Consider the following 23,837-nt stretch of genomic DNA (forward strand, 5'->3'; position numbering starts at 1 on the left):
GTACTTGAGGTCTAGTTATCCGAGAGTGCACTACACCATTGTCGATAATTCTATTGTATCAATGGATACCAATCTCGAGGAACCCAAATATTATACTTTGCGACATAATTTTATTTTAAATATGAAGTTTGAAAAAAAAGAAATGTGGCAAAATAAATAGATTTAGAGTTGACATGTCATCTGACAAGTTGTGATCATTACAATTCAGATTCGTTTGCACACTTGTGCTCGTGTTGTGTTCGAGTCGTGTCGACTCGTGATTGTGTCATGATCGTGTTAATTTGTAATTGTGTTGTTCTTGTGTCGTGTCCAACCCATAACCTGAGTGAAATATTATCGTATCGTGCAATTTCGTATGAATATCTTTTTGGATTGTGTTGACCCAACTCATTGTCCAACTTTAGTACTCGAGGTCTAGTCATCCGAGAGTGCATTGCATCATTGTCGATAATTCCATTGCATCAAGGGGACTAATTAGTGTTCTTGTCCTTGCGATATCATGACAATGGAAGAATGATGGGACTTGTTGTTCAAGGGTTTTCCCATTGGTGGCTATAGTTATTCTCGGTAAGTTATAATTAACATTTGAAAACAATATTTGTTTGAAAATTAAATTTAATTAGACATATTTAAGTTGCATGCAAGTATTGGGATGGGCTTATTATTCTTAATCACAGTATTTATTTGGTTGTATCATTTGGTAAAAAAAAATTTAATAAAAATCATACAAAGTTTCTTTCAACAAAACAGGGACTTCATTATGCGAAATCATCTCTCATCGAGTCAAGGGTCATCTTTTACAGAAACTACAAAGATATTTAGCGCCATGAGTTAGAGGTGGCAACCGAACTATACAACTCGGAGAAGACGGTTTTGACACTATTTATAAAGGCCTCCAAATAAAATTGTTGTTGTTAAGGTGTCGAAAAACATGCAGAAATGCCACGTTGAACAATTCATCCCCGACGAGAAGAAGGGTCAAAACGAAGAATTCATAAACGAGGTCATTATTTTATCGTAAGTCAATCACCGACACATAGTAAAACTACTTGATGTTGTTTGGAGGAAGTGCCCTTATTAGTTTACGAGTAAATCTCAAATGTAACTTTACACGATCACATACATCCTAAAAACAATAAGACCAGTTCTCACCTCATGTCTTCTTGGGAAACTCGTTTGAGAATAGCCTCGGAAATTCATGTTAGAAAATTATGACTCTTATTTTTATTCATATATAATTTTTAAAAATATTTATATAATATATTTTATTTTATTTTTTTATATTATTTAAGTTTTTTTAATATAATCGAAATAGGAAATGTGAGTATAACATAAATAAATTTAGAGTTGACATGTCATGTGACAAGTTGTGCTCATTTCGATTCAAATTCGTTTGCAGACTTGTACTCGTGTTGTGTTCGTGTCGTGCTCCCTCGTGATCGTGTTAATTTGTAATCATTTCGTGATTGTATTGTCTCGAACTTGTGTCGTGTCCAACTCACAACCCGAGTGAGATAATATCGTACTGTAGTCTTTTGTACCAATATCGTGTTTGATCGTATTGGTTCATATTGACCCAACCCATTGTCCAAGTCTAGTATTCGTCAAGATATTTTCATTTATAACCTTCTCCATTTTGAAAGTCCAAACATTCAATGTTTTGAAAATTGCAATCAAATATTTGAGCATCTTTTTCCATCTCATTGGACATTTTATTACTTATAGCCCATTCGAGCAAGACCAGTCGGTCCTCCTCATATATCAATGGTTATCAATCTCAATGCACCAAAATCATATACTTTGCAACAAAATTTTATTCTAAATATGGAAGTTTGTAAAAAAATGTGTGCAAAATAAATAGATTTAGAGTTGACATGTCATGTGACTAGTTGTGCTCATTACAATTTGGATTTGTTTGTAAAGTTGTGCACGTGTTGTGTTCGTGTCGTGTCGAACCGTTACTGTTTCATGATCGTGTTATTGTGTCGTGTCCAACCCACAACTTGAATGAAATATTATCGTATTGTGATGTTCTGTATCAATATCTTGTTGGATTGTGTTAACCCAACTCATTTCCCAATTCTAGTACTTGAGGTCTAGTTATCCGAGAGTGCACTACACCATTGTCGATAATTCTATTGTATCAATGGATACCAATCTCGAGGAACCCAAATATTATACTTTGCGACATAATTTTATTTTAAATATGAAGTTTGAAAAAAAAGAAATGTGGCAAAATAACTAGATTTAGAGTTGACATGTCATGTGACTAGTTGTGCTCATTACAAATTGGATTTATTTGTAAAGTTGTGCACGTGTTGTGTTCGTGTCGTGTCGAACCGTGACTGTTTCATGATCGTGTTATTGTGTCGTGTCCAACCCACAACTTGAATGAAATATTTTCTTATTGTGATGTTCTGTATCAATATCTTGTTGGATTGTGTTGACGCAACTCATTTCCCAATTCTAGTACTTGAGGTCTAGTTATCCGAGAGTGCACTACACCATTGTCGATAATTCTATTGTATCAATGGATACCAATCTCGAGGAACCCAAATATTATACTTTGCGACATAATTTTATTTTAAATATGAAGTTTGAAAAAAAAGAAATGTGGCAAAATAAATAGATTTAGAGTTGACATGTCATCTGACAAGTTGTGATCATTACAATTCAGATTCGTTTGCACACTTGTGCTCGTGTTGTGTTCGAGTCGTGTCGACTCGTGATTGTGTCATGATCGTGTTAATTTGTAATTGTGTTGTTCTTGTGTCGTGTCCAACCCATAACCTGAGTGAAATATTATCGTATCGTGCAATTTCGTATGAATATCTTTTTGGATTGTGTTGACCCAACTCATTGTCCAACTTTAGTACTCGAGGTCTAGTCATCCGAGAGTGCATTGCATCATTGTCGATAATTCCATTGCATCAAGGGGACTAATTAGTGTTCTTGTCCTTGCGATATCATGACAATGGAAGAATGGTGGGACTTGTTGTTCAAGGGTTTTCCCATTGGTGGCTATAGTTATTCTCGGTAAGTTATAATTAACATTTGAAAACAATATTTGTTTGAAAATTAAATTTAATTAGACATATTTAAGTTGCATGCAAGTATTGGGATGGGCTTATTATTCTTAATCACAGTATTTATTTGGTTGTATCATTTGGTAAAAAAAAATTTAATAAAAATCATACAAAGTTTCTTTCAACAAAACAGGGACTTCATTATGCGAAATCATCTCTCATCGAGTCAAGGGTCATCTTTTACAGAAACTACAAAGATATTTAGCGCCATGAGTTAGAGGTGGCAACCGAACTATACAACTCGGAGAAGACGGTTTTGACACTATTTATAAAGGCCTCCAAATAAAATTGTTGTTGTTAAGGTGTCGAAAAACATGCAGAAATGCCACGTTGAACAATTCATCCCCGACGAGAAGAAGGGTCAAAACGAAGAATTCATAAACGAGGTCATTATTTTATCGTAAGTCAATCACCGACACATAGTAAAACTACTTGATGTTGTTTGGAGGAAGTGCCCTTATTAGTTTACGAGTAAATCTCAAATGTAACTTTACACGATCACATACATCCTAAAAACAATAAGACCAGTTCTCACCTCATGTCTTCTTGGGAAACTCGTTTGAGAATAGCCTCGGAAATTCATGTTAGAAAATTATGACTCTTATTTTTATTCATATATAATTTTTAAAAATATTTATATAATATATTTTATTTTATTTTTTTATATTATTTAAGTTTTTTTAATATAATCGAAATAGGAAATGTGAGTATAACATAAATAAATTTAGAGTTGACATGTCATGTGACAAGTTGTGCTCATTTCGATTCAAATTCGTTTGCAGACTTGTACTCGTGTTGTGTTCGTGTCGTGCTCCCTCGTGATCGTGTTAATTTGTAATCATTTCGTGATTGTATTGTCTCGAACTTGTGTCGTGTCCAACTCACAACCCGAGTGAGATAATATCGTACTGTAGTCTTTTGTACCAATATCGTGTTTGATCGTATTGGTTCATATTGACCCAACCCATTGTCCAAGTCTAGTATTCGTCAAGATATTTTCATTTATAACCTTCTCCATTTTGAAAGTCCAAACATTCAATGTTTTGAAAATTGCAATCAAATATTTGAGCATCTTTTTCCATCTCATTGGACATTTTATTACTTATAGCCCATTCGAGCAAGACCAGTCGGTCCTCCTCATATATCAATGGTTATCAATCTCAATGCACCAAAATCATATACTTTGCAACAAAATTTTATTCTAAATATGGAAGTTTGTAAAAAAATGTGTGCAAAATAAATAGATTTAGAGTTGACATGTCATGTGACTAGTTGTGCTCATTACAATTTGGATTTGTTTGTAAAGTTGTGCACGTGTTGTGTTCGTGTCGTGTCGAACCGTTACTGTTTCATGATCGTGTTATTGTGTCGTGTCCAACCCACAACTTGAATGAAATATTATCGTATTGTGATGTTCTGTATCAATATCTTGTTGGATTGTGTTAACCCAACTCATTTCCCAATTCTAGTACTTGAGGTCTAGTTATCCGAGAGTGCACTACACCATTGTCGATAATTCTATTGTATCAATGGATACCAATCTCGAGGAACCCAAATATTATACTTTGCGACATAATTTTATTTTAAATATGAAGTTTGAAAAAAAAGAAATGTGGCAAAATAACTAGATTTAGAGTTGACATGTCATGTGACAAGTTGTGCTCATTACAATTAAGATTCGTTTGCACATTTGTGCTCGTGTTGTGTTCGATTCGTGTCGACTCGTGATTGTGTAATGATCGTGTTAATTTGTAATTGTGTTGTTCTTGTGTCGTGTCCAACCCATAACCTGAGTGAAATATTATCGTATCGTGCAATTCCGTATGAATATCTTTTTGGATTGTGTTGATCCAACTCATTGTTCAACTTTAGTACTCGAGGTCTAGTCTTCCGAGAGTGCATTGCATCATTGTCGATAATTCCATTGCATCAAGGGGACTAATTAGTGTTCTTGTCCTTGCGATATCATGACAATGGAAGAATGGTGTGACTTGTTGTTCAAGGGTTTTCCCATTGGTGGTTATAGTTGTTCTCGGTAAATTATAATTAACATTTGAAAACAATATTTGTTTGAAAATTAAATTTAATTAGACATATTTAAGTTGCATGCAAGTATTGGGATGGGCTTATTATTCTTAATCACAGTATTTATTTGGTTGTATCATTTGGTAAAAAATTTTTTAATAAAAATCATACAAAGTTTCTTTCAACAAAACAGGGACTTCATTATGCGAAATCATCTCTCATCGAGTCAAGGGTCATCTTTTACAGAAACTACAAAGATATTTAGCGCCATGAGTTAGAGGTGGCAACCGAACTATACAACTCAGAGAAGACGGTTTTGACACTATTTATAAAGGCCTCCAAATAAAATTGTTGTTGTTAAGGTGTCGAAAAACATGCAGAAATGCCACGTTGAACAATTCATCCCCGACGAGAAGAAGGGTCAAAACGAAGAATTCATAAACGAGGTCATTATTTTATCGTAAGTCAATCACCGACACATAGTAAAACTACTTGATGTTGTTTGGAGGAAGTGCCCTTATTAGTTTACGAGTAAATCTCAAATGTAACTTTACACGATCACATACATCCTAAAAACAATAAGACCAGTTCTCACCTCATGTCTTCTTGGGAAACTCGTTTGAGAATAGCCTCGGAAATTCATGTTAGAAAATTATGACTCTTATTTTTATTCATATAATATTTTTTTAAATATTTATATAATATATTTTATTTTTATTTTTTTTTATTATTTAAGTTTTTTTTATTACAATCGAAATAGGAAATGTGAGTATAACATAAATAAATTTAGAGTTGACATGTCATGTGACAAGTTGTGCTCATTTCGATTCAAATTCGTTTGCAGACTTGTACTCGTGTTGTGTTCGTGTCGTGCTCACTCGTGATCGTGTCATTATCGTGTTAATTTGAATCATTTCGTGATTGTATTGTCTCGAACTTGTGTCGTGTCCAACTCACAACCCGAGTGAGATAATATCGTACTGTAGTCTTTTATACCAATATCGTGTTTGATCGTATTGGTTCATATTGACCTAACCCATTGTCCAACTCTACTATCCGTCAAGACATTTGCATTTATAACCTTCTCCATTTTGAAAGTCCAAACATTCAATGTTTTGACAATTACAATCAAATGTTTGAGCATCTTTGGTTATCTCATCGGACATTTTCTTACTTATATCCCATTCGAGCACGACCAGTCAGTTCTCCTCCTACGACCTTTCCTTGAGATGCTTGCTAAAGAAATTGTAGACACGTGTATTCGCTACAAAAGCATAACTTTAAGGATTAAAGCCGAAAACCTTGAAATGATTATAGTAACTAAAAATTGTATTGTTCAAAGACAGTGTATTTTGAGGAATCGTGACTTGACAACAACCTAAATCGTCACACTTTTCGTCTTGAACATCGTGAGATTGGCACGGTAGGAAGTGTAGGCGTTGAAAAACATTGTGTCGTTCTGTTGGTTCACCATGTGACCATAAGTATTGCATAAAAAATGTCAACTTGTTTTGGGTGGTTGACACGAAGAATGAACCGTGCACATTATTTTGGGACGGATTGACTTTTCCCAGACTCATTATAAAAGTCTTCTAAAATGTTTCTCAATAAAACTTTGAAATGACCAACAAAAATATTGATTTGGGTGAGCTGGCCGATTTGTTGAATTAATTATACTTTTAGTCCCGAATACAATTTTCCATGGTCCTTACATGTCAAAAGAAAGTTTTGAGCACGATAGGTGTCGTTAGCTAAAACAGCATCCTTCGGGCAGTGCTAAACAAGTAAGGAATTACTATTTCCCTACATTACGCAACTAATTCACAATCAAATAAGGATATGAAAATTATGATTAACAATTTTTTTTTCTTGTAAAGAAGAAAGAAAGAATGTCATGTTTTTTTTTATTGTATTTGTAATTTGAGCTAATGGTGATTTATATATAACATATATAAAATAGCACAGACTATTCATAAGTCAAATTAGCATATTTATGATTGAGATTTTTCTACAATAAAAAATGATTAGGGTTTTTCTTAGAGAAGGACAATGAGTTGGATAAATACGAATTAACACGATATTAGTATGAAACGACATAATATGATATGTGAGTCGGATTCTGGGTTGACCCGTCCATAAACTTAAAACGGTTAAAAATAATATTAAAAATGTTATAGATATATTTTGAACTCACAACCTAATAAAACAATTACAACTCTGTAACCAACTAGGCTAATAACATTTTATATTTTAAATTCAACACCAAATTTGATGAACACGGGACGTTGTAACAATATATTTTTATCCGTTTGCATCGCACGGAGATCTTCCTAGTTTTTTTAATACCAATTAGAAATGAAAATGGCTAATTATATATATCACAATTTAAATCTAGCAAAGAAATAAGACCAAAATGTAAAGATTAAATTATGCTTCAATTTCAAACATTGAACATAAACCACCGTCAATTTAACTAACTAACTAAAATCAATTAAATTGTTGAAAAATAAAGATCATATCTTAAATTTTCTAAAACAAACTTGATAAAAAAAAATCATAAATCTTTTAATTGTATAGTTTTAGGAAAGCAGTAAAAAAAAAAGTGGAACGTGATCTTAATGCTGTGTAAAAGTAAAACTCACTTAATAATAATTCTCAAACTATAAAACTGTCTCCATTAGTAACCAACAGAAGAAGAAAAATTAAAAGCATTGGTGATTGCAGAAACACACAAATAAGTTTAATATCTAGGAAGAGAATGCTATAAATTAGTACTAAAATAGTTTATTCATTTAGGGGATAAGGTATATCAAGGACAATGCTATAATAAAAAAAATAGAAAAAGAATTAAAATAATAAAAAAAAATTCAATAATCTAAAATTATAAACATTAATTTGGAATTTTTACATGATCTTAATAATTGAATATAAATTTAGTTTTGAACATATATATATTTAAAGAAGGTGAAGATCCTAATAAACTTAATTTTCTAAAACATTTAAGAGGAATTCATGGACACTTATCATAGAAAATTTAAATTTGTTTTAAATCAAGTTTTTGATAAATTGAATATATTAAATTCTAAATAGAGATTTATTTTGAAAACAAAAGAAAGAGAGATGACCAATATATAATTCAAATATTGTTGATATATAACTAATAACAAATAGAGATAAATGACCTAAAATTTTCAAATATAAGGGTAAGTTTTAAATCTAGTTTAAGAAAATAATATGTTGAATATAAAGTATATGGAATAATTTTGAACAAGTAATAAAGTTTAGGAGTTGTAATAGAAGTTATGAACATTGTTCTTATTCATCTTTCCAAATAAACCAGATTTCCTAAAGTTAAAAATTTTGTATGAAATAGATGAAAATTGTGAAATATATATTGTTTCCTTTTATAAACGAAATTATTTGACATTAATTAAAATATATCAGTTATATATTATTTTAATTTATAGGCGAATCTTTTCAATATATACATCAAACTTCAGAACTATTTACAAGAAAATGAAATAAAATATCTTTTCATTCATTTTTTATTCACTCTTTCTTAATTATATATCTATAAAATTAAATATAATAAAAATCTATATATATGAATAATTAGGAAAGAGATTATTATTTTTAATAATTGGTTGAATTTATATATATATATATATATATATAGATATATATATATATATATTGAATGAAATATTATAAATGCGAACCAGATATTATAAGTTGTTAATGAGATACTTAAGTGTGATAAATTGTTTAATATATATTTGAAAATAAAATATATTTTATTTATCATCATTAAAATTTAAATTTTATTCTAATTAATTATTTTATATTTTGACAGTCAAGTTAATCATATCTTTTAATTTTAACTACATATATGTTAAAACATTAATATATAATCATTTAGAAATATATATTTTAACTATACATGGATCACCTATAAAAAAAAAACTAATCAAATTGATCTTATATAATACTAAAAATAAAGTTTAACTAAATCCATATCCATCCAAAAATCATCTCTTATAAAATTAATCTGTATTTAAAAAAACAGTTATTAATTATATTTATAAAACATTAGTTTTAATATTAAAATATTTTTCAATAGAATTTGTTGATACTCTTCATAAAATTAGGATATACAAATATATAATTATATCCAAAATATAATTTAAGAATAATAAGATACATTTTAAGTATGTATATATATATATAATCTAATTTATTAATAAAAGAACATTATATTAAATAGGAAACTAATTCATATTTCTAATCCTTTCCATAAAAACTTTTATAGTATAATTAGTCAAACATTACCATATAAATAAACATCCCTCCTTCTTTTCTATATTCTTTTAACAATTTCAAATTTGTAACATCAAATTTGATGATGGAGCTATTTGAGTGTTCTTTTCAACAGGTTCATGCTACCATCAAGTTTGATGACACTTTCAAAATTAACGAACTACCCACATATAGCATCTCTCTTCATATGATAACTGTTAAGGAAGAATGGGGTCGTTCAACAGGAGGCGAATCGATGATCATCGATGTGAAAGATATTGGCCCAGAAGTTTGGACATATTTTGAGAACATTCAAAGACATGAGATTGCGACGTATGTTCAAGAATGGCTTCGAGAGTCAGACGTGCAGTTAAATGAAAGGAAAAAAGTAGGTGAAAAGATTAACAATATCTTACGGGAGTGTTCGATCATGTGTTACTTCTCATTCTACATCCGTCTAGAATACGACATTGATAAGATCATGGATGAGAATAAATCAATTGCATCAGATAGGGAGGAGAAATATATGTGCGCAATTTGTTTGGAGAATTATAATGCTGGAGATGAGATTAATTTAATGCTGCATTGTTCACATCAATTTCATTGTGATTGTATTAAGAATTGGATGAAGATCAGCAATTCTTGTCCTGCGTGTCGTGAACCTATATTGTCTTATATGTATTAGATATATCTCATTATCATATAAGAATTTAGCTTTTTTTATGTTATCTATATATAAAATTAAAAATATACTAATTATTTAGGTGTTGAGGTGAGATGCGGTCATAATTATAAAATAAAACAAATATATATTTTGTATTTAAGAATAAATAAACAAATTTGTTTTGATTTGTCTATATTTTATTTTTATCAATTTTTTTCCTACCTAGATTTCAATAATGAATCATTAACGTAAGAATGCCTTATTTTGTGTTTATTCATGCTTATATTTATTTGTCATTTTAAGAGAAAGAGAAATAAAATAAAATTATTTAACCTTTCTTATAGGTCTTTTTATTATTAGTTCTCCAACTAATTAAAACCATAATTTTGAAACTCGGCCCGACCCAACGTTTAGATCGGCAAACTCGGTCCGACCCAACGTTTAGATCGGCAAACTCGGTGAACTGATCGTTAAACTGAGTTGGGTTAATATAAAAAATTGTAAATGCAATCAATTTAATTAATTAACCTGGGGTTGGATCAGAAATCTGGCAGCCCAGGTTAATCCACGGGTTTATCATATTAAAAAAAAAAACATTTTTTTATTTCTTACTTATCACTCTTTCATTTCCTCTTTCTCCATTTTTTAGTTCTCATTGAATTTACCTATTTTTAGTTTCAGATTACTGATTTCTATTTCTAAACACTGAGAATGACAAATTCTTTCATTTATCTCAAGCTCCACGTCCTACCTGAACCAGCTGATTCCGCTTTTACCAGACTAAAAATACGATTTAAGGTATCATTATAAGTCATAACTAAAACATAGTTTCTTCTCTAGATAAAAACATAGTTATCAAAAAAAATTATAGTTTAATTTGAAGCCTTCTCCCTTGCATAATCCAATTTGATGGATTTTTGTTATTTTTTTATTATTATATGAAACTCACTACTTGAACCCATAATTGAGTTTCAGAACTATGTTAAACATTTTGTATCTTAATAAATTTATTTAAAATCAAGAAATTATGGAAGGTTATATATATATATATTAACATTTTAGAGAAATATAAACACTCGTATATTACAATTTATAGTACTTTAAATACAAATAAAATATAAAAAAGTATACAAATAACAATTTTGATAAAATCCTCATTAAAACTAAACAAAAAATAATAAAAAATAACATTTTTTAAATGATTCATATATATTAAAAATAAGAAGAACAAATTAAACACAATAACAAAACATGACATGAGAAAAAAGAAAGAATATAATACGCATTCACGTTACCTAATAGATTATCGAGCTCGAAGTTACTCAAGAAAAACGATTAACTCTCTGACCCACTGACTTTCTAGAATGTTCTCAGAAATCGTCATTGTAGACACTCATTTTTTACCCCAAAGTTTATAACTTTAAAAATCACAAATCTAATGATCGGATTGTGACTCACGACCGATGTGACGAGCTAGTCTCGGACGGATTCTAACTAACTGGATTTTAGAAACCGTTGAATAACTGCTCGATCCATAGTGGCGGATAAATATAGGATTGTCTCTAAGTTGATAGAGGAGGATTATGAGGATCATTAGAGAGATAGTTTCGACACAGCCTTCTCTTATTATTCCAATTCAATTGTAAGTTTCTTAGTGTCTATTAAAATCATTAGGAAACACTTTGTAACTTCCTAATTTTACTTCAATACTAGTTCATAATTTCACCTGTATTTTCTCCCTCTTCTCATTTATTTAGATAATTGTCTAATAATTGCTTAGAGGGTGCCTTGTGATTGATTATAGTGACATTTAACTTCATTTAATTGAACATTGTTAGAACTTTTTATCTTTAAATATATATATTGGTGTTAAAAAGAAATGAAATGAAATTAGATGTAAGAAGAACAAAATCACCAAATAAAAGTTGATTCGTTTCTCTTAAAATAGTTTCATCGTCTCCCGTTTGTGATAGAGTTTATTGTAGGTGACTGTCTTCCAAGGTACGACAAATCTAGTAATGATTCTACACTAGAATCACTACGCATCGAACATGACAAAGATACATGAATCAAATCATCGGGTTTCAACAGAAATAGTCGAGTCAAGAACTCGAACAACACGCACAAAGAATACTTACAAAGATAAAGAAATATATTTTGGAATCTTAGAGTGAGAAATGATAAGATGATGTAATATGTTTTAGATGATGTGGTACAAAATATATATACATAATCACTAAATAAATGGTAGATTCGATGCATGTGCTTAACACATTTTCCTTAAAACAGTTTTATCGTCTCCCGTTTGTGCTGGAACTTATCGCAGATGGTTGTCTCACATGATACAACAAATCTAATAGTGATTCTGCACTAGAATCACTATCCATCGAACTTGACCAACGTACATGTGTTGGGCCTTATGGGTCCAGCCCAATTAGGCAATATAAAAACCAAATAAACCCTAATTTTGTTTCTCTCTCTATCACTATTTTCAGAGAGAGTTCTGTGAAGAGATCAAGAGAAACAGAGTGAAGAAAATACAAAGGAAGAAGAAGAGAAGAAGATATAGAGGAAGAAGAAGAGAAGGAGAATAGAGTATCACCTTCTTTGTCTTGATTACCCCCAGGTTCATTTCTCTCTTATTTGTAAAGGGAATTTCATGTTTTCTCAAACCTAGATTTGTTTGGGTTTGAATGAAATTAGTTTCTCTGTATGTATACCTCAACTTTAGGTTTAAAGTAGAGAAGAACAATTGTATCGGTTTCTTACTGATTAGTGAAATCTGTTGGTTTTGCCCCGTGGTTTTTTACCCTCCGTGTTGAGAGGGTTTTCCACGTAAATCTGGTGTTTTTTATTACGTTGCTAATCTGTTAGTATGATTTGGTTGACTTGTGAAATTAATCAAATCAGTTGGTTTCAATAGGAAAGTATTATTCAACTTGAAATTACTAACAAGTGGTATCAGAGCTGTTAGGTTTACTTTCTATTGAAGAGTGCTTTTCTCAGGTTCAGATGAAAGGCAGTAGCGCTATGATCAGGCTGACAAACAATAACTGGCAGATTTGGAAATCCAAAATGGAGGACATCCTTTATTGTAAGGATCTGTATGAGCCAGTTGAAGGAGATAGTGCAAAGCCAAAAGAGATGGCTGAAGCTGATTGGATAAAACTGAACCAGAAAGCAGTCGGCACAATCAGACAATGGCTTGATGATAGTGTTTATCACCATGTAGCAAGTGAGAAAAGTGCTCATGAGCTATGGAAGAAGCTAGAGTCATTGTATGAGCAGAAAACCGCATGTAACAAAGCGTTTCTAATCTGAAAGTTGGTAAATCTGAAATTCAGAGAAGGCACAGGTGTTACTGAGCTTTTAAACGAGTTCCAGAGCTTGATTAATCAATTATCAGTGATGGAGATGACCTTAGAAGATGAGCTACAAGCCTTATTTCTATTGGGATCATTGTCTGACAGTTGGGAGACATTGGTTGTGACAGTTAGTAATGCAGCTCCGAATGGTGTGCTTACTATGAGTATAGTTACTAGCAGCTTGTTCAATGAGGAGACAAGAAGGAAGTCAACTAATACAAATAATGCACAGGCCCTAGTCACAGAGAACAGGGGAAGATCTGAACACCGACAATAATCAAGAGGCCATAGCAAGTCAAGAGGCAGATCAAAATCTAAGGGAAGAGAATGTTATCACTGTGGTAAAGAATGTCACATGAAGAAAAATTGTAGAGCCTGGAAAAGACTACAGAATGAAGGCAAAAATCAGAAGAAAGATGATGAAAACAGAAATACCACAGCCACAGTAACTGCAGAGGATGTAGTTATTCTTTCTTGTGAAAAGGAACAATATCTACATGTAGAAGATCACCAAGGAGTTGAGTGGATAGTTGATACAGGTGCTTGCTATCATGCTACACCGAATAAAGAGTTCTTCACCACGTACAAGGCCGGAGATCTTGGTACAGTGAAGATGGGTAATACTAGTCACTCAACCATTGTGGGTATTGGTGACATTTATTTGCAGACAGAACAGGGGCATCGGTTAACACTGAAAGATGTGCGGCATATTCCTGATTTGCGTCTAAATTTGATATCAGGTGATGCATTGGACAAAGATGGATTCAAGCATTATCTTGGTGGTGGTGAATGGAAACTCAGCAAAGGATCAATGATTGTAGCAAAAGGGAAGTCGTGGCACTCATTGTACAGAACACATGTGAAGGTACTCAAAGATGATCTGAATGCAGTACAAGCTGAAAGCTCTCTAAATCTGTGGCATCAACGCCTTGGCCACATGAGTGAGAAAGGGCTGCGAATTCTGGTGAGGAAGCTGCACATCCCCTCAACCAAAGATGAGGTTCTGGATCTATGCGACTACTACCCATTGGTAAGCAACATCGAGTCTCTTTTAGTCAGACATCAGAAAGAAAACATAATGTGTTAGACTTGATTTATTCTGATGTGTGTGGTCCTTTTGAAATGGAGTCATTGGGTGGCAATCGATATTTTTTAACATTTATTGATGATGCGTCTAGAAAGGTGTGGGTTTATTTTATGAGAACAAAAGACCAGGTATTCAATTACTTTCAAGAGTTCCATGTCATGGTAGAAAGAGAGACAGACAGTAAGCTGAAATGTCTTCGCTCTGATGACGGGGGAGAGTATACCTCCAAGGAATTTAAAGCATACTATACCAAATATGGTATTCGACATGAGAAGACAGTGCCTGGAACTCCGCAGCACAATGGTGTGGCTGAGAGAATGAATCGCACCATTGTAGAAAAGGTGAGATGCATGCTGAAGATGGCAAAGTTGCCAAAACAGTTTTGGGGAGAAGCAGTTCGCACAGCCTGCTATCTCATAAACAGGTCGACATCTGTTCCTTTGAAATTCGAGATACCAGAAACAATATGGTCTAAGAAGAATGTTTCATACTCACATCTAAGGGTGTTTGGATGCAAAGCATATGTGCATATTCCAATGGAACAAAGATCCAAGTTGGATGATAAAGCAACTCCATGTATTTTCCTTGGATATGGAAATGAAGAATTTGGGTACAAGTTATGGGACTCAGAAAAGAAGAGAATTGTCAGATGCAGAGATGTTGTGTTCTTTGAAGGTCAGACAGGGATAAGTCCAGAAATCAACGAGAATTCAGAGAGGGTTGATGAGTTCATAGAACTCATACCAGTTCCTTCATATGTAAAGTCAGCAGTAACAAATGAAGATGAACATGATGAAGAAGTTGCTGAAGAAACCTCTAACATGAATGGTAGTAATGATGATGATATTGTTAATGATGCTTCTATGCAGGGGGAGCAACATCATCAAGTGGAGCCAGAAGAGCCCCAAGTAAGAAGATCAGAAAGAGAGCACAAACCTTCTAAAAGATACCCTTCTTCAGAGTATATCCTGTTGACAGAAGAAGGAGAGCTAGAAAGTTTTCAGGAGGCACAAGCTCATAAAGACAAAGTTAAGTGGCAGGATGCAATGAAAGACGAGATGAAGTCATTGCAAGAAAATAACACATATGAGCTTGTGAAGCTTCCTAAGGGCAGAAAGGCCTTAAGAAATAAATGGGTGTTCAAGCTAAAGAGAGATGAAAATGGAGAACTTATGAAGTACAAAGCCCGACTGGTTGTAAAGGGTTTTGGACAGAAACAGGGCATCGACTTTGAGGAAATTTTCTCACCAGTGGTAAAGATGACTTCCATTCGTGCAGTGTTAGGTCTAATATCTGGCCTAGATCTTGAACTTGAACAACTTGATGTAAAAACTGCATTCCTTCATGGTAACCTTGAAGAAGAGATCTATATGGTGCAACTAGGGGGATTTGAAGTGAAAGAAAAAGAGAACATGATTTGAAAATTGAAAAAGAGTCTATATGGTTTGAAACAAGCCCCGAGACAATGGTACAAGAAATTTGACTCCTTTATGATGAGTCATGGGTACCAGAAAACCAAGGCAGATCCATGTGTTTTCTTCAAAAGATTTCCTAATGGAAAATTTATAATCCTTTTACTTTATGTTGATGATATGTTGATTGCAGGACATGATGCTCTGTTTATAGCTATGTTGAAGAAAGAGATGTCCAAGACATTTAAAATGAAAGACATGGGTCAAGCACGCCAGATATTAGGCATTAAGATTACTCGTGACAGAAAGGCTAAGAAACTTTGGTTGTCACAAGAGAAGTACATTGAAAGGGTGCTTGAAAGATTCAACATGCAAGGAGCAAAGAAAGTAAGTTGTCCACTTCCTAGACATTTGAAATTGAGCAAGAAGTTGTGTCCATCAACAGAAAAAGAAAATGATGAAATGTCAAGTGTGTCATACTCCTCAGCTATAGGGAGTTTGATGTATGCAATGGTTTGCACTAGGCCAGATATAGCTTATGCAGTCGGTGTGGTAAGCAGATTCCTTTCTAATCCAGGAAAACAACATTGGAAAGCAATGAAATGGATTCTTATATATCTAAGAGGCACTTCCAATTTGTGTTTGAGTTTTAGAAATGGCAAACATGTGCTAGAAGGTTACACTAATTCTGATATGGCTGGAGATCTGGATCACAGAAAATCCACTTCAGGTTATGTGTTTACTTTTGCAGGGGGAGCCGTGTCATGGCAATCCAAATTGCAGAAATGTGTGGTTTTGTCAACCACAGAAGCAGAATACATTGCAGCCACTGAAGTTGGTAAAGAGCTATTGTGGTTGATTAGATTTCTCTTAGAGCTTGGTATGCAACAAGAAGATGCAGTTGTTTTCTATGATAGCCAGAGTGCTATAGATTTGAGCAAGAATGCTACATATAATTCCAGAACTAATCATATTGATGTGAGATTTCATTGGTTAAGAGATGCAATAGAAAGCCAGCAGATGAAGTTGAAGAAAATTCACACTGATAAGAATCCATCAGACATGTTTACGAAGATAGTTCCAAAAGACAAGTTTGAGCTTTGTTGTCGGCTTGTCGGCGTGAATACCAAGTGATGACTTGAAAATCGGTGTGCCTCTCTCCGTGGGCTGGAGGGGGAGATTGTTGGGCCTTATGGGTCCAGCCCAATTAGGCAATATAAAAACCAAATAAACCCTAATTTTGTTTCTCTCTCTATCACAATTTTCAGAGAGAGTTCTGTGAAGAGATCAAGAGAAACAGAGTGAAGAAAATACAGAGGAAGGAGAAGAGAAGAAGATATAGAGGAAGAAGAAGAGAAGGAGAACAGTGTATCACCTTCTTTGTCTTGATTACCCTCAGGTTCATTTCTCTCTTATTTGTAAAGGGAATTTCATGTTTTCTCAACTCTAGATTTGTTTGGGTTTGAATGAAATTAGTTTCTCTGTATGTATACCTCAACTTTAGGTTTAAAGTAGAGAAGAACAATTGTATCGGTTTCTTACTGATTAGTGAAATCTGTTGGTTTTGCCCCGTGGTTTTTTACCCTCCGTGTTGAGAGAGTTTTCCACGTAAATCTGGTGTTTTTTATTACTTTTCTGATCTGCTAGTATAATTTGGTTGACTTGTGAAATTAATCAGATCAATTGATTTCAATAGGAAAATATTATTTAACTTGAAATTCCTAACAACATGAACTATCACCGAGTTTCAACGAAAAATGTCGAATGAAGAACTCGAAGATTACTCACAAAATAAGGAGATGACTTTTAAAATCCTAAAGCGAAATTATAAAATAATATGTTGATTTGAGATTAGAGATTAAAGACGAGAGTTTTATATTAGAAAGAATATATAAACTTTCATATAAATAAAATCAATCATTAATCTTTTCAATTTGTTAATTTTTTTCAAACATTTAAATATTAATTAAACCTGGTTTAATTCACTTTAATTCAATAATTTTGTCCTCCACCGCCGTCCTCTTCCAATCGCAGACCCACTTGTCCTTCCTGCGCCAAACCTTCCCTCTTTTTCCTGTGCGTCCAAATCCAAAACCCCAATCTCCATAACTCCATTGCCGTCACCATTCTCCAGCACACACTCGAAAAGAAGCACCCTCTTAATTACGCCAGAATCGCCACTTTAGGACTACAAAACGTTGTCGTTGCCTCTGTCTCCGATGTTAACATCCACGCCACTTTTTCCATTCGTGTGATGATGGAAACTCAGGATCCACCCAAAAAAAAGTTCAGATTTTGATGATTCTTCATTTTACTTTAACATCGCCAAATACGGAGGAGAGATGAAATCACCACCACCACCCCAGAGATTATCAATCCTGAATTGACAGATGATGCGCTGTCAAAAGGGTTTGTGGTGAAAAAGATTGACAATGCGGTTTGTGAGGAGTTTGAGATCAAAGTTCCAGCATGATCTATGCTTTTCTCTTCCCTAGTGAAAGAGAAGTTCGAATTCAGGAGAGGAGGAAGTAAAGAATTTGATCGTTCTTGATGGGACTTGGGCAAAGGCAAAGAGGATGTATAAGGAGAATCCATGGCTGGATCTGTTGCCCCATTTGTACAGTGAAGTAAGGAGTCAGCCAAGGGATGGATGCTTGTCCACCATTGAAAGCATTGTATATGCTTTGAAAGGCTTGGGAGATGAAACTGATCATGGGCTGGATGAACTATTACAGATCAAAGACGCTGCAAGGATCAAAGAAAAATGACCACCGGTAAAATTAATTAATTAACTATTTCATTTGGACTTAGATTAGTGTATGTATCTTCTCATCAAATCCAACAACATTATTAATATTATATGCCATTAAATTCATTCTGTTTCATGTTCTTCCTTCTTGTTGTTCTTAAGACATCCTCCTCCTAATCCAGACAAAGAGGTAATCCAAGTCTGATCTGACATCTTGGATTCATCATCTTGATTTCTATGCCAACTCCAAAATGCGTGAGTTGAGTTGACTATCCTCAGCTCGCCATGGCCGAAGCTTGCTTCTCTGAAAACAGACCATTCAGGCCGTGGCTTTACATACCTGCAATTCAAGCCATTAATAATAGAAAGAAAGAAAAAAGAAAAACACTTAACCAACACCAGCAGCAGCAACATACTTGTATGCTAAACCTTCTCTATTCCCTCCATCACCAATTGTAATATGGACAGCACCACAAGGATTCAATCTTCCATTATACACACGTACCTGCCAAATAACCCAGATAAATAAAACATCTCAAATTCGATTCTGAATTAAACCACCTTGATTGATTGATTGATTGATTGATTCTGGTCTCGAAACATACTGAGCGCTCATAAGCATGCACGTGGCCGGCAATAACAATGTCTACACTGGCACCATATAACAACGGTTCTATTGTGGTCATCATATTATCCCCTTCACCGTGATGAGCATAATTACTGTTATACCATGGAACATGAAACACTACAACAAGCCAAGGCCTTTTCTTCATTCTATCCACTTTCAAGAGATCAGTCTTCAGCCATCTGTATTGATCAGAATACGTATCGTACATGGTGTAACAACTAAGCATGATAACATGAACTCCGGCAACATCAAACGAATAATAATGATTCGAACTCGATCCACTCTCCTCAAACGGCATCTTCCATCTAGAATTATACGACACAAAGCCATCTTCAACTAACTTAATACTTTCCTTTTCATGGTTACCTTCTGTTACCATCCAAGGCCTCGAACTAGCCAAAGGCTGAACTAGCTTGCCAAACGTGTCCCATCTAGACTGAATATGATCGGCGTAGGACAAGTCTCCCGGGAGAAGGTAAACGTCGTACTCACAATGTTTGATGTGTTCAAGTGTTGTTTTAGTCCAACCGGACTGACCTAAATCACCGGCCACAGCAAAAGTTAATGGGTATTTAGATGGAGGGGTTTTAAAGCTGAATTCGGAACCTAATCCTCCACATCTATAGAAATAGATAGTGTCATGTTTCAATGGGCCGATTACAGTATGATGAATCTTTCCTGATTTGTAGAGTAGATAAGTGTATGAAGTGGTTTCTCCTTGGGCTACATTGGTGTAATTATTTGTGGAAGTTCCGTATTGAACTATAGATGAAGATTGATGATGTTCACTCTTTGTTATCCAACTCACTCGGATGTGTGCTTCACCTGCCAAGGAGATATGCACCTGCAGATTTTTGTAAAGAAATATGAGAGTGCCACCAACAACAAGAGAGATCGAAGAAAAAGAAGACCTGTTGAGGGTATGGAGAAGGATGTCCGCTCAAGGGGAAGTTCAGGAGCTTTCTGGGCTGAGGACGGACATAATCGCAGTTGACAATGGCAGCTGCAATCAATAGGAACTCTGCTATAAGATATGCCAACTTTACCATCGCTTGGGGAGAAGTGAATTTATTATTTATTATGTAAACTATAGTTCCCGTTTAATAAAAAATCATAATTTCTTGTTGGGTTGATGAGGAAATAGGAAGGAAGATTATCGGAGTTGACATCTACCTTTTTACATTGCAGAAAAGAACAACTTTAAGAAAGTGCAAGAGAGAGACAAATCATATGATTTGGGAGGGCAGGTTCGGTTCGGATGAGTTAAATAATTATGCTCTTTAGTTCATGATATTCACTTCATATGAATTATATATTAAAATTATTAATCTTATTAATAAATTTTAAAATAAAATTATTATCTAAAAATCTATAATTACAAAAAATTATTATTTAAAAAAAATGATTTAAAATTATGATTAATTTAACAATTATAAATCTAATATATATATATATATATATATATATATATATATATATATATATATATATATATATATATAAATTATAATTATTAATCTTATTTAAAGTAAATTATAATTTCGAAATATTTTATTAATTTTATAAAATATAATTAATATAAAATATTAGATATGCATTATAAATAATATATTAAAACCAAAATAATGTTTTTATTAGTCACTGAATATTTTTTAATAAATATTTACATTTAAAATAAATATAAAAAAAATCACTTACAAAAACTATATGAAATAATAATTTAATAAATAAGTGAAAATAATACTATAATACAAAATTATTATATGATTTTAATATAATATATAATAGGTTAAATTTAGGTGCTAGATTGTTTATTCTCAACTCATTGACGTCTACTTATCTAACTTATTCTTATGTACGTTTATATGATTTTAGCTTATTTAAGGGAAATTTGATCAAATGATCCTTAAAAGAGGGCCATTCTCTATAATTTGATTTTTTAAATATAATTTTTTTTTAAAAATTTGGACAATTTTACCCTTACTTAATTTTTTATTTATTTTTTATTTCCTTTTCCTTTTCCTCCCATTTCTCAGTCTCGTTTTCTTTCCCCTCTCTTCCCCCGCGACCGTTGCTCTTCCCCCCGACTCCCACGCCCCAAGCCCCAACTCCCCCAACTACAATCATCCCCGACTCCCCGACGATTGCCAAGACGCTTCCAGCCCGACTCCCCGACGATCGTCGGATGCTTACCTCTCGAGCCCGACTACCCGACGATCGCCAAACGCTTCTAGCCCAACTCCCCGACAATCGCCAAGCCCCGAACGTTGAGTCCGTCTCCCCAACGTTCGCCCAGCATTTCTGAGGTTAGTTCGACTAATCCTCCCTCTCTTGCATGTTGAGTATGAAAGGTTTTACATTTTAGGATTTTAGTTTATGGTTTAGGCTTTAGTGAGTTATATTGTTTTAGTTTGAAATACTTTGAGATATAAGAAATGTATAGTCTTTCCTTAATCTGAATGGTTTGTGAAGGGTACGCAATTGAATTGTGTGGTACGCCAACTCAATTGCGTGGTACGCCAACTCAAATGCGTGGTACACAATTAAATTGCGTGGTACTCAACTCAATTGTGTGGTACGCCAACTCAATTGCGTGGTACACAATTGAGTTGCGTGGTACGCCAACTAAATTGGCGTATTACCAAATCACGCCCCGATTGCCACAATTGTAGATATAGGTATTTTGAGAATAAGCCTTAAGGATCAATGGTTAATGCTGGCTCTAATGAGTGGTTTTGCTAGGGAAGATGCTGAACTTTTATAGTTGAAAAAAATTTCACGAGGAATCTCTGAAGTTGAAGTAGATGGCGATTGATTAAGTAATCCTTGATTATAATTTCCAGTATGAATACTGCGTTCAACATGAAACTTATGATTGGTAGTAAAACACCGATTCTGCTGTTGAGATTTAATTCTATCTTCATAGATTTCTCGAGATATCTTCTTACGAAGTTATTGATAGACAGAAGAAGCATGGTATACACTTTCGTGTACTTGCTAAAGAGTTACGTATGTCTGGGGGAGATCACATTCACTCTAGTACTGTAGTAGGTAATCAAAGATGATGAAAACGTGAACTCTCAACCATTTATGCGTTAGCGAGACCGTTTCTTGTTTTGTGCTGAAGCAATTTATAAATCACAAACCGAAACAGGTGAAATCAAAGGGCATTACTTGAATGCTACTGTAGGTACATGCGAAGAAATGATCAAAAGGGTTGTATTTGCTAGAGAATTAGGAGTTCCTACAAGAGAATCCACCGAACAAGGGAGATCCATAGCCTAGTCATAGCCAAACCAAAGTAGAGTCTTTTTGAATGCAATAAAGTAACACAGTGTCTATTTTTTTGATATAAGGGGTATTTTCATGGGTTTGCCTTAGTATTGTGTTCATACCGTTGTGTTGAATGATCCCGGTCGGTTGCTTTCGGTCCATATAATGCATACAGCTCTAGTTGCTGGTTGGGCCGGTTCGATGGCCCTGTATGAATTAGTCGTTTTTGATGCATCTGAAAGTCATGTTATATTGTTAAATAACAAGCTTTCCATTTTCTATTTATGAAAATTCGTGAGCTTAGGAGTCCCTGATGATTAAATAAACCAAGATTTTACCATGACTGCAATTTTAGAGAGACGCGAAAACGCCAACTCAATTGCGTGGTACACAATTGAGGTTGCGTGGTACACAAATGTATTGCGTGGTACATACGCAAATGCAATTTTCCTGGTTTGCGTCTGACATTGTGTATATGTTTTTACTATTTTGTAGATGGCACCAACTGAAACCATTACTAATGATTTTAATGGTCGTGTTTCATGGAAATCCACCAGCACCAGCTTGGAAAAGATAAAGGAGAGGTTTAATCACCATGATCTTTTGGATAGGGCTTTGCAGACCCAATTCCAAAATCTATTCAAAACCCCGACATTATTTTTTTCAGGAACCATACTCCATCAGATTCTTATCAGGAAAATCAGCTCAAATTCGAAGGAGATAAGGTTATTGGTCAATGGTGAGGAGGTCTGCTGGGGCATGAAAGATTATGTCTTGGTGACAGGCCTCAACTTTGGCAGATTTCCTTTGGTGTAAAACATGGAGGTAGAAGAATGTCCACTCCTTGTCCGTAAATATTTTAAGGGTAAAATGGATGTTAGACTGAAAGAGGTTGAAGCCATTTTCGAATGCTCTGATAAGGAGGATTCATGGAAGATGGGGCTCATATTCCTCATTTACCAGTATCTGTTCACAGTTGATAATAGGAGGAAGCTAACTTTCAGTATCTTTCGCATGGTGGAGGACATGGAGATGTTCCTCCAATTTCCATGGGGAAAAGTATCCTTCAGAGCAACCATGCAGGGTATTGACAAAGATATGAAACACCTCCGGGGGTTATATCTCGCCAAGAAGAAAACTTGGAACAAGAAAAACGTATGTGATATCGCTTATACTTTACATGGGTTTGCACTAGCCTTCCAAATGTGGACCTATGAGCTTATCAATACATGTGTCCCCAAATTTGCTGAAA

General features: G+C 33.8%; 1 protein-coding gene across 1 annotated transcript; it reads right to left on the reverse strand.

The window, feature by feature from the left end:
* Positions 1-18,807: 18,807 nt before the first annotated feature.
* LOC124922296 (purple acid phosphatase 18-like) lies at positions 18,808-20,428 on the reverse strand. Its single transcript, XM_047463032.1, has 4 exons — positions 20,224-20,428; positions 19,290-20,156; positions 19,101-19,189; positions 18,808-19,024 (listed from the first exon to the last, which is right to left on the reverse strand). The coding sequence occupies exons 1-4, from the start codon at positions 20,359-20,361 to the stop codon at positions 18,808-18,810; spliced, it is 1,311 nt and encodes a 436-aa protein (XP_047318988.1). The 5' UTR covers positions 20,362-20,428.
* Positions 20,429-23,837: the final 3,409 nt, after the last annotated feature.

The sequence above is a fragment of the Impatiens glandulifera genome, chromosome 1, assembly GCF_907164915.1.
Source record: "Impatiens glandulifera chromosome 1, dImpGla2.1, whole genome shotgun sequence".
Taxonomy (NCBI): Eukaryota; Viridiplantae; Streptophyta; class Magnoliopsida; order Ericales; family Balsaminaceae; genus Impatiens; species Impatiens glandulifera.

Excerpts from the sequence above, each read along its gene's own strand:
- LOC124922296 (XM_047463032.1), bottom strand. The coding sequence starts at position 20,361 with ATGGTAAAGTTGGCATATCTTATAGCAGAGTTCCTATTGATTGCAGCT. Across the intron at positions 19,190-19,289 it reads TGCATGCTTATGAGCGCTCA|GTACGTGTGTATAATGGAAG; the intron begins GTATGTTTCGAG and ends GTTATTTGGCAG. Across the intron at positions 19,025-19,100 it reads AGAGAAGGTTTAGCATACAA|GTATGTAAAGCCACGGCCTG; the intron begins GTATGTTGCTGC and ends CTTGAATTGCAG.